The sequence below is a fragment of the Peromyscus eremicus genome, chromosome 8a (genome assembly GCF_949786415.1).
Source record: "Peromyscus eremicus chromosome 8a, PerEre_H2_v1, whole genome shotgun sequence".
NCBI classification, from domain to species: Eukaryota; Metazoa; Chordata; class Mammalia; order Rodentia; family Cricetidae; genus Peromyscus; species Peromyscus eremicus.
The window spans coordinates 70,405,333-70,417,394 of NC_081423.1; the positions used below are offsets into that span (position 1 = coordinate 70,405,333).

At 44.0% G+C, this 12,062-nt stretch overlaps 1 protein-coding gene and 2 non-coding genes across 6 annotated transcripts in view; all 3 read left to right on the forward strand.

Annotated features, from left to right (window-relative positions):
* Tex14 (testis expressed 14, intercellular bridge forming factor) overlaps positions 1 to 12,062 on the forward strand; it is a 133,787-nt gene that overhangs the window by 15,366 nt on the left and 106,359 nt on the right. For 3 of the 4 annotated variants that reach the window (XM_059271456.1, XM_059271458.1, XM_059271461.1), the window contains exon 2: positions 5,221 to 5,357. In XM_059271456.1, coding sequence (XP_059127439.1) covers positions 5,222 to 5,357 — 136 coding nt within the window. In that variant the 5' untranslated portion in view covers position 5,221. Of the gene's footprint in view, positions 1 to 716; positions 851 to 5,220; positions 5,358 to 12,062 lie in introns of those variants that run through there. The other variant, XM_059271457.1, reaches the window with a different exon arrangement.
* LOC131918143 (U1 spliceosomal RNA) lies at positions 86 to 249 on the forward strand. The gene has a single exon (XR_009380883.1). It is a non-coding gene; the product is annotated as a U1 spliceosomal RNA (small nuclear RNA).
* LOC131918190 (small nucleolar RNA U3) lies at positions 6,598 to 6,813 on the forward strand. The gene has a single exon (XR_009380918.1). It is a non-coding gene; the product is annotated as a small nucleolar RNA U3 (small nucleolar RNA).

A 12,062-nucleotide genomic window follows, 5' to 3' on the forward strand; every position in this document is an offset into this window, starting at 1 on the left:
GCCAAAACAATTTGTAATGTAATTGACCGTGACTGTTTAGTGTGTCGATGATCAGGGTAGGACAGTACAGAGGCTGCCACAACTCATACTTACCTGGCAGGGGAGATACCATGATCACGAAGGTGGTTTTCCCAGGGCGAGGCTTATCCATTGCACTCCGGATGTGCTGACCCCTGCGATTTCCCCAAATGCGGGAAACTCGACTGCATAATTTGTGGTAGTGGGGGACTGCGTTCGCGCTCTCCCCTGGTATGGTGGTTGAATATTAGACTTATTAGTAGTACTTATTAGCAGTACAACATCCTCACCTCTAAGTTTATGTTCCCTACAAATATTTGCACTCTGTCTCTGTTATGTATGTATTGGCCCTTCCTGTTGTCTAGTTGTCTAGTAGACAGTAACTTTTCTTGTTAGTTTTATCTCTTGAAACAGGATGTTGTGATGTTGATATACTTCCCTAATTTTTTTAAAAGCACTTTTCATATTCATCAGAATAAACTCAAAAGTTGTATTTCTGTGCAGTAACCTACAATCTCTGAGCCTCCTGACTAAATTAGTTTTAAGTTCTACTCTGGTTCATTCCCCCCCACACTCTTTATGTAGTGTGCCCTTGATGCTTGTGCTTGTTGGTTCATGGAGACTTTAGAACCTGGGTACCGAGCATTGTGATGACAGTGGTGTCATTTTAACAGTGTCTGTCACAGTTAGGACAACAGTAGGTGACTTAGGACTGTTTTGTACTGCTCTAACAAAATGGCTGGATAATTTATAGTAATATAGTAATTTAAATTAGAATGGCCTCCACTGGTGGAACTGTTTAGAAAAGGATTAGTTCTTGTTGGAAGCAGAGGTAGGCATATGTTTGTTCGAGGCCAGTCTGGTCTACATAGTGAGTTCCAGGACAGCCAGGGCTACATAGTGAGACCCTGCCTACAAACTAACAAGCAAAAAAAGTAAGGTAGTGTGGTTTTTTATTTTAGGAATGGTCTCTGTAGACTGCAATAGCCTCAAATATATGATTCTTCTGCCTCAGCAGAATTACAGCATGAACTGCAACAGCATGAACTGCAAGAGCCTGCTTTTGGGGGTGGGGGGGGGGAGTTGGGAGGGGCACAAAAAGGGTTTCTTGTAGTCCAGGCTAGTGATCAACCTCTTGTGTAGCTGATGATCTCCTGGCCTCCAAGCTTATGACCTTGAGCTCCTGCTCCTCCTCCCTCTGCCTTCCAAGTAATAGAAATACAGGAGTGCACCACTATGCCCCACTCTTTGTTTTTGAGAAAGGGTCCCATATAACCCAGGTTAGTCTGGAACTGTATATGTAGCCCAGGCTGGCATCAGCATTTGCAATGATAATCCTACCTCAGCCTTCCAAGTGCTGGGACTATTACAGGTGTTAATTGCCATACCCAGCAGAAATTTATTTCTCACAGTTCTAGAAGTTAGAAGTCTAGAGGAGCTGTGTCTAGTTGAGGACAAAAGTTAAAAATTTAGGAGAAAATCTTATATTTGGAACTTTTACTTATCTGGAGTTCTTTTGACCTGTGACAGATGGATTTAAACCTTATGACCTTTTTGACTCTTTGCAACAAGTGTCTGTAAAACAGCTGGAACAGATTTACATCTTGGAGACATAGAAAAAGCTATGGCTTTGGGTTAGCTTGATGAAAAACATCTTTAAGTCTATCTATAAAGAAAATTTAAAATCTTGAGCTTATAGAATAGTGAGTACTCAGTGCTCTATTAGTTTATCTGAACTTCTTTTATTAATGTTAAAACTCTAAGCCTCTGAAATCTCAGTGTAATGATATATTTTGACAAGTTTGCAAGTCATACAGGGTGTATAAGATGTCCAAGACCAATTGTCCTGTCAGGCTTTTTTTTTTTTTTTAATATTAAAGGAACATATAGAGAGACATAATCAGAAAAACCTATGATACATGTCTCTCAACTAGACCAAGCCAATTTTATGTTCTTTAAAATGCTTTTTTGCATCATATTTTTAACATTAGAAAGTGAATTTTACCAGAGATAGGAATAGTTATTATTGAGAAGAGCCATTGTAAGTAAGGTATGTTCTTTTAATGAAAAGTTACATCTGAAACCTGTGTATTCTTTAATACGAAGCTTGTGAACAAGGCAAACCTGTTTGCCTTTTTAAAATAAGAGACTTGTAGCTTTAACTAATTAGTGAACTGACTAATGAGCAAACAAGATAGCTGCAGCCTTGAGGGAAGGAAGGAGCTGATGGCCTGCTGTTGTCTAGCTGACGAAGCTACAGTTAGCTTAGCGGTCAGGGTCGGAGATCTGAGAAGGATTAACCAAATGACAGAGGCTGGTTTATAGTCTTTACCTAGACAGATATCCCAGGCTCCTCGGGACTCTGTGGCGATGAGGGCAGAGTCATCAGGACAGCAGTCTTGGCCTCCAGGTCCGGAGGATGAGAGGCTTTCCTGGGGAGGAGGAATACCGGGAGATCGGCCTCATATTGTCTAGGCAAAGCAGGGCATCAACTCTCCAGTGTCCTCATTGCCCACAGTTTGGGCTGGGCCTTGGCAGAAGGCGAGGCGTTGGGGCAGTCTCGCCCAGTGGTCAGCTGGTTAGCATTACTGTAGTCCAGGTGGAGTTGCCCGTTGCTGTGCCCATTGTCTTCTTGGGGACCTTGGGAGTCGCTGCTAGGATCTGAGAGTCTCTGTCTGTCATATAAGTTTAAAGATCTTAAATGCCATCTTCAGCAAATCTGACAGCTTGAGGACTTGAGCTAAACATCTCCTGTTTGTTTTTAGTTATTTGGTTTAGGCTATACCTTGAAAACGTATAAGAGGCTAGATAAATTTTTTCTGTAGTTGATTACATTAGTCTTTAGAATGACTTAATTATAGTTTTGAACATTTTAAGGCTTAATCATCTTTAACAGTTCATAATAATGATAACAATTTTTGAATTGAAGCTCTTTTTAGTATCAAGATAAGATTTTTAATTTTTTGTTTGTTTGTTTTTGTTTTTTGTTTTTTTGAGACAGGGTTTCTGTTTTGGTGGCCTATCCTGGATTTGGCTATGTAGACCAGGCTGGCCTCAAACTCAGACATTCACCTGGCTCTGCCTCCAGAGTGCTTCGATTAAAGGTATTCGCCACCACTGCCTGGCTCTGTTTCTCTCCTAGACTGAATCAATCTCATGTAATCCAGGGTGGCTTTGAACTCAGAGATTCAGACAGATCTCTGCCTCCTGAGTGCTAGGATTAAAGGTGTGTGCCATCACTGCCTGGCATCTATGTTTAATCTAGTGGCTTGTTCTGTTCTTTGATATTCAGGCAAATTTTACTAGGGTACACAATATATCACCACAGCTGGATATTTGGGATTCCGGTGTAGTATTGAGCCTTTCTCAGGGTGAGCCTTTGAACATAAAAACCATGTTTTGGGGTTGACATATTTCAGTTGACAAAAACAGAAGCAGAACTAAAGGGGTTAAAAAACAAGGTTAGCACATTTGAATATTTGCCCAGAACTATAGACATTGATGGATTAGATCTTTGTAAACAATTCAGCATGACAACTATTCACACTGCACTCACCTTATATCAGGTATGCAAGTAACCTAGACAGCATTTTAAGTTTATTAGGTATGTATGTATAGTTTGCATGCAAATACCATTCCATTTTCTTTCTTTCTTTTTTTTTTTTTTAGAGAGATTTATTTATTTATTATGTATACAACATTTTGCCTCCATGTATGTCTGAATGCCAGGAGAGGGCACCAGATCTCATTATAGATGGTTGTGAGCCACCATGTGGTTGCTGGGAATTGAACTCAGGACCTCTAGAAGAACAGTCAGTGCTCTTAACCTCGGAGCCATCTCTCCAGCCCTCCATTTTTTATAAGAGACTAGAACATCTATGAATTTGGGTTGGTGTCTGTGGGGAGTCCTGGAGCCATTCTTCCTCAGATATTGAGGGTCACCTACGAGATCAATGAAGACAGCTTTCCAAGTGTGAAAAAAACTAAAACTGGGTCTGGTGGTGAATATCTGGAATCCCAGCTATTTCTGGAGGCTGAAACAGGAGAACTGAAAGTTCAAGGCCTGCTAGCAGTTTAAGATTCGGCTTGAAAAGTAAAAAACAAAGCAAAACAAAAGTCTGGGACTATAATATAGCTCAGTGGTAGAGCACTGGCTGGGCCTGTGTGAGAAATTGGGGTCAATTCCCTGTACCACCAAGAAGGAAGTTGTCTTAGTCATTGTTCTGTTGTTGTGAAGAGGAACTATGACCAAGGCAACTCTTATTTTAAAAAGCATTTAAATTGGGCATGGTGGCAATGCCTTTAATCCCAGCACTCAGGAGGCAGAGCCAGGCAGATCTCTGTGAGTTCCAGGCCAGCCTAGTCTACAGAGTGAGTTCTAGGACAGCCAAGGATACACAAAGAAACTTTGTCTCAAAAAACAAGACAAAACGAAAGGCATTTAATTAGGGGCTTGCTTACAGTTATTAGTTTATTATTGTAGTGGCCGGCGCATGGCAGCACTCATGGCTATGGAGCAGTAGCTGAGAACTACATCCTGATGTGCAGACAGAGAGAAGGGAGGAAGGCAGACAGACAGACACACATTGGACCTGGCGTGAGCTTTTGAAACCTCAAAGCCCACACCCAGTGACACACTTCCTCCAACAAGGCCTCGAGTCCTAATCCTTCTAATCTTTTTGAACAGTTCTGCTCCCTGATGATTAAGCATTCAAATCTATGAGCCTATGGGGGCCATTCTTATTCAAGCCACCACAGAAATGTAAGAAAAAATGCCACTTTCAAACTGGCAAAGGGAAATAAAAAAATAGAAACTCAGTTTGGCTTTTATGGGCCTGAGAGTGGTGTTGTGAGATCCAGCAGCACATGCAGGAGAACGTGCTCTGTTCTTAAAGTTGAGAGTAGGAGGGGAGAGAGGACGGCTTCACCAGACTATTTTTCAGGAGAAACTGGTTTTTGAAACAGCAGGGTGGGAGATAAATCAAATCACCTGTTTTTGCAACCTTTGGGCTCCTGGGTGTGTGGTAAGGGTTAGCTGCTTTCAGGGAATCAGGGGATGGCAGATTTCCTGAAACCTTGGGTTTGTTTTAGGGTCCTGGTTCTGAGGGGATTTTCCTTTACGAGGGAAGAAAGAGAAAGATCTCACTTCTTTTCGTTTGTGAGGTATTAGAATAATGTATTGTTTGTTTTCTTTTGAAACAGAATGTCTCGGGCTGTTCATTTTCCAATCCCTTGTCCGGTGCAGCTTGGTACATTAACAGATGATTCCTTGGAAGCTCAGCTTCATGAATATACCAAACAAGGGAATTATGTGAAAGTGAAGAAAATTCTTAAGAAAGGTAAGTATAGTGTTAAGATGGCAGAGGCAACATGACTCGTATTTCTGAATAGTGTTTGGTGTAAAAAAAAAAACTAGTGCCAAGGCTGGGTTTGGTGGCCTACACCTTTAAAACTGGCATTCAGGAGGCAGAGACAGACAGATCTGAGTTCGAGGCCAGCCAATCTACATAATGAAATCCTGTCTAATGGCAAACCCAAACTAGTGTCTACAGAGTTCTCTCTCAGAACAAATAAGCAAAGAGGTTGGAGATACAGCTCAGCAGGACCAGTGTTTGCTTAGCATATGTGAAGACCGAGGTTCCATCCTCAGAACCACACAGAAGACCAGATGTGTGGCACCTGCCTGTAATCCCAGCACGGAGGAGCCAGGAGTTCAAGTATGTATCCAATAATTGTGCTGATAATTCCCATGTGGCCAGAGAGAATTGTTTCGCTTTGCCCCTTTTCCCTTTTCTCTTTTAGGATAGAGGAAATCTGGTATCTCAAAACGCTGGGGGTTTTTTTAAATCTTTTTAGACAGATTTCATGTGGCTGCGGCTGGCCTCAAATTCCTAAGACTGACCTCAAACTCCTGATCCTCTTACCTCCAAGTGCTAGCATTACATAAGTGAGCCACCAAGCCCTTCAGCCACAGAATGTGTTAGAAAGAGTGTGCGGCCAGTGAATTGCCATTGTCCCTCCGTACTTTTTCGTTTTTTCCTCACGAAAGGCCTCCGGCTTGGACCAGGAGTCCAACCTGCGTGCCCCCGCCCACACCGTGCGGCCGGCTCCGCGGCGCCTCTTCTCGGGGCAGATGGGGCTGAAAGCGGGCGGCTCGGGGAGGCCAGCGCCGCGGGGCGGGAGCCAGCGCGACGGCGGGCGGCAGGGCCGTGGGTGGCCGTGGGTGGGTGGCCGTCAGGGACTCGCGACCCGACGCAGGCGGAAGTGGGGCGGGGCGGCAGAGAACCGTCAGTCGATTGGCTGTCTAGCGATCGTATGCTAATTAGGTGACGTGGGTTTGTGGGTTTTTTTTTTTTTGTTCGTTTGTTTTGTTTTTCCCTTGACTCGGAAAAGTGTAGCGGCTCGGATGCCCCGTGGACTTGGTAGCGGAGGTGTTCCTCGGAGAACGCGGCAGCGTCTGTGCCAAAGCTGTGTGTAATAGCAGCGCCAGAGCGGCGGGCGGCTCGGGCTGGCCGAGGTCACCGTCAGTAAGATGTGAGCGCGCTGGGTAGAGTGTGTGGAGCGCGGAGGAGCGAGGTTAAGACTATACTTTCAGGGATCATTTCTATAGTTCGTTACTAGAGAAGTTTCTCTGACTGTGTAGAGCACCCGAGACCACGAGGACGAGACGTAGCGTTCCCTCCTGAGCGTGAAGCCGGCTCTAGGTGCTGCTTGTCTGCAGCTGCCTCCTGCCATTGATGATCGTTCTTCTCTTCCTTTGGGAGAGTGAGAGGGAGGGAACGCAGTCTGAGTGGACCTCGGCCTGATGAGCGCGGTTACTAAAGTCAGATGGTTTAGGTAGTCTTGCTCAGGAACGTCAGTATTCCTTTGGGATTGCCCAATTGTCTTTTTGTTCTCTTTAAAGGTGTTTAATACATGTGATTACCCCCTTATTTTATTTTATTTTTTGGCCTAAGTCTTGTTTTGTATTACTTCCTCTCCCGAAGAAACTAAGTTAACTCCAACGTAGGCAGGTGGGCTCAGAAGTTTGAAGCTATCCTGGTTTACATGATGTTCCAGGACAGCTAGGGTTACACAGAGAAACCCAGTTGAAAAACAAAAAACTGAGGGGGGGGTCATTGAATCCAAGAGTTTAGGACCAGCCTAGGTAATATAAAGAATGATATCCAACCATACTTTTAAAAAGTGCTGGCTTGGTGGTCTTCCTGTTATCTCAGCACTGTGAGAGTGAAGTTGGGGGCCAGCCAACTACATGCTCAGAATATAGTTATACTATCTTTGAATATAGTTATACCTCACCATAGAGCATTCTCAGAGTCTTTGGCTTGTAACAAGCAACGCCTGGGAAGGAGGATCACCACTTTAAGCCTAGCTTGGGTTACACAGGGAGACCCAGTGTCAGATTGACAGTGACTTAATGTCTAGATTTACATGATGATGTTTAAAAACAGTGATACAGTCTAATAAACAGTCTAATATTTAAAAATCCAGAGAATGGCATCAGCAAGATGGTTCAGTGCGTATGGCATTCTGTGCCAAGCTTGGCAACCTGAGTTCATTTTCTGGGTCCCAAATGGGAAGAAGAATCAACTCCTGGAAGTTGTTCTCTGACCCCCACACATTCACTGTGGCAGGTGGGATTTGTTTTTTGTTTTTTTCCTTGACAAACCTCTAAACCAACATTATACTAAATGGGGAAAATCTGGAAGCATTCCCTCTTAGGACTGGGTCTACTATATCTACTCTTATTGAGTATAATGACTGAAATCTTTTGTTTTGTTTTGTTTTGTTTTTCGAGACAGGGTTTCTCTGTGTAGCTTTGTGCCTCTCGGAACTCACTCTGTAGCCCAGGCTGGCCTCGATCTCACAGAGATCCGCCTGGCTCTGCCTCCCGAGTGCTGGGATTAAAGGCGTGCGCCACCACCGCCCGGCATGACTGAAATCTTAGGGTGATATGGCTAAGAAAAAAAAAAAAAGAGAGAGAAAGGATACAATTAGTAAAGTAAGATGTCAAATTATCCCTATCTGCAAATGATGTGATGTTATACCCCAAATTCAACACGAGAAAATTCTTAGATTTGATAAACACTTTGAGCACAGTAGCAGGATACAGAATCACTCTACATGTAAAAGTCTGTTGCATTTCTTGTTAATGTATTCCAACAAGTGTCCCTCAAACTTGCAGTGACTCTCTTGCTGCAGTCTCCCAAGTGTGGGGTTACAGACTTAGGGAGGGCACCACACTCAGCGTTCAGTCGTTTGTCTGTATGCCCAGTAATGAACTTGCTGAGAAAGAAGTTAGGGAATGGAGGCATGGCAGAACATACCTGTTATCTCAGCACTTGGGAAGTAAAGGCAGAAGGTTATCAGTTCTAGGTCATCCTAAACTCTATACCAAGCTGAAGACCAGCCTGGGGTACATGAGACCCTGTCTCATAAATCACAATTACACAGAAGACCAAGAAAAGGCAAAGTCGTGTATAATGACTGATTTGGGTTATAAGTGTGATTATGTCTGATACTGAGTAAGAGAAACACTTCTGGTTGGATCTGTGAGATACTTTGTGGAATGAATGGTTAGTTGGGGTTGGGGAAGAGCCTCTCCAAGAGTGGGCCCCATCTTCCCTGGCAGCCTAGACATAAAGCAGTTTGAGGGGAAACCAGTGCTGCCTTTGCTCATTGTGGGTGAGTGCATATAGCCTACCCTGTTCCTGTCAGTTGTTCCTGCCATCCTTAGACATTATAACACAGCTTCTGTAGCACTTGAATTGGACTGAAGACCACCATCTCTCCAGGAATCATCTAGGTCTTCAGCCACAGACTTGGGAATGCTGAAGATGTTACTCTTGCGGATTGAGCAACTGCTGATTTCTCAACCTGGAACCTGCAGATACCCAGCCCATACCATGTAAGCCAATCTAAGACATTTCTGTTAAATAAGCATTCATTCTGTTTATTCTGACCATCTACAGAACCTGATTAACACACAGTCCTAAACAGAAAGAACAAAGAAGGACTTGGTTTCAAATCATACTTCTAGCTGGGCTGTGGTGGTGCACGCCTTTAATCCCAGCACTCAGGAGGCAGAGGCAGGCGGATCTCTGAGTTTGAGGCCAGCCTGGTCTACAAAGTGAGTTCCAGGATAGCCGGGGCTACATAGATAAGTCCTGTCTTGAAAGCAAAACAAAACAAACAAAAGAAAGAAAAGAAAGAAAGAAAGAAAGACATCATACTTGAAGAGTAGTCTAACCAAGAGCATGCATGACACTCGTACAAAACCAGACCCCATAGACCAGTGGGGTAGAAGACACAGAAACTAACACAGCCATGGAGCTACAGGTATTCAAAACCATGGAAGAGAAGATGCCTCTTCAAAAAAAAAATGCTCCTGGGGAAACTGGGTATCCATATGTTGAAGAATTAACTAGAGCTCTGTCTTATCCTGTACAAAATGAATTAAAAATGGACAAAGACCTTAATATAAAGCCTGAGACTACTAGAGGAAAAGCTGGGTCTGGTGGCTCTTTGTCTGCAGTCTGTTTACTGAAGCACTTGAGAGGTGGAGGAAGGAGGATCAGGAATGTAAGGGCATCTTGGACTATAATAGTGAGTTTGAAGACAATCTGGGTTACATGAGACTCTGTCTCAACAAACAAAAATGAAAGGGAGAACACTTTAAGATACAACATAGCAAGGACTTTCGGGAAAAATACCTCAATAGCTTAGGAAACCAAGAACTGGCAACATGGCAGACCTGTGTATGGTGCAGGTGAGGAGGCTGAAAAGAAACAGCCTCCGGGCGGTGGTAGTGCACACCTTTAATCCCAGCACTTGGGAGGCAGAGGCAGGTGGATCCCTGTGAGTTCCAGGAAAGGCGCAAAGCTACACAGAGAAACCCTGTCTCAAAAAACAAAAACAACAACAACAAAAAACAAAAAGAAAGAAACAGCCACTGCTTGGAGAGCTGCCTTCCTGGGGCTGTGGTGGAGCCTCCACCCCTGCAGGGAGCTAAGACTCAGAAGCTGACTGCAGCTGTGAGTGCTTCAAGTGTGAATGGTTTGGCCACTGGGCCAGGGAATGCTCTCCTGGTGGAGATTGGGGTTGTGAAAGGATAAACTATGGCAAAGGTCGTTTTACCTTGGATAGAGGGTTCCAGCTCATTTCCTCATCTCTACCAGACATCTTTTATTACTGTGGTGAATCTGGTCATCTTGCCAAGGTCTGATCTTCAGGAGGATGCCTCCCATATCTTATGAAGGTAGCCACATGGCTAAGGACTGCAAGGAGCAAGAGCAACAATACTGTAACTGTGGCCAAGCCAGGCCATTGGGCCGTGACTGACCACTCAAATGATCAGAATTCTGTTCTTGTGTAAATTTGTTCATAGTAAAAAAGACTGCACCAGCCGGGTGGCAGTGGTGCACACCTTTAATCCCAGCACTCAGGAGGCAGAGCCAGGCGGATCTCTGTGAGTTCGAGGCCAGCCTGGGCTACAGAGCAAGATCCAGGACAGGCACCAAAAACTACACAGAGAAACCCTGTCTCGAAACCCCCCCCCCAAAAAAAAGTGCACCAAAGTAAAGTTCTATAGGTGTGGTAAAACTAGTCACATAGCCATCTAATGCAGTTAGACAAGAGAAGCCAATTATTACTGTTGCAGTGATTTGGAACATCTTGCATAGGAATGCATAGTACAGCCTAATTATTTCCCTTTGTCGCCCTCTTTTTTCTGGCTGATGGTTGTCCTCTTCACTGGGCAAGGATTGGTAGAGAGGCTGTTCCCAGGCCAGCGAGCTTTTCTTGTAGTGTAAATGAGGGAAGAGATGGGGAAAGAGCAGCTTCTAGATTTAGTTACAAAAAAAGTCCATCGGGCGGTGGTGGTGCATGCCTTTAATCTCAGCACTAGGGAGGCAGAGGCAGGCGGATCTCTGTGAGTTTGAAGCCAGCCTGGGCTACAGAGTGAGTCTGGTAGAAGTGTTATGTATAAAGAGCACCTTTCTGTGGTGTTGGTGAGTTAGAGATTAATGAATGGGAAGAGTTCAGACCAGTAAGCCCTTCTGGGTTTGAGTGTATTCCCATATAGGAGATAAAACTAATTTTGGGAGTGTCTGAACTTCCACAAATAAATAACTTTAATTTTTAGCATAGTGATGGCCTTGGATTGTCTGACTTTAGTAGCTATTAAATAACATTGAGTGACATCTATATCAGGCCTTCCTAGAACATACAGTTGAGTTGGAGTAAACAAATTGAAAAGACAGACATGTTGACGCCTCTGCCAGGGAAATGGGGATAAAAGCCTAATACAGGAGCAGCTTTACCCCACTGTTGATGCTGAACATACAGATGGTGATGGCAAAGGTTCAGAGCACATTTTTTTTCAAAGACTGACTTTAAAACCCAGAGTAAACATCAGTGCTAAATAATCAGCATGAGCCAGGTTGTGGTGGCACATGCCTTTAATACCAGCACTTGGGGGGTGGAGAGATGATGGCTCAGAGGTTAAGAGCACTGGCTGCTTTTCCAGAGGTCCTGAGTTCAATTCCAGCATCCACATGGTGGCTCACAGCCATCTATAATGAGATCTTTTTGTAGGCAGATATTTCTTTCCTAATCCTGTCTGCCAGTCCCAATAACGGACACAGAGGTTTAATATTACTTATAAATGCTTGGCCAATAGCTCAGGCTTGTTACTAGCTAACTCTTACACTTAACGTAACATATCTTTCTATCTATGCTTTGCCACGTAACATATCTTTCTATCTATGCTTTGCCACAGGGCTTAATACATCTTTCCCTCTCTGCATCCGGCTGGCGACTCCTCTGACTCCGCCCTCCTTCTTCCCATCATTCCCAGTTTGGCTTTCCCACCGAACTTCCTGCCCAGCTATTAGCCTGTCAGCTTTTTATTAACAATGCACATAATCCACAGCATCTTCTAGTGTGCAGGCATACATGAAGGCAGAACACTGTATACATAATAAACAAACAGACGAATACATAAATATTTTTTAAAAATCCCAGCACTTGGGAGGCAGAGACAG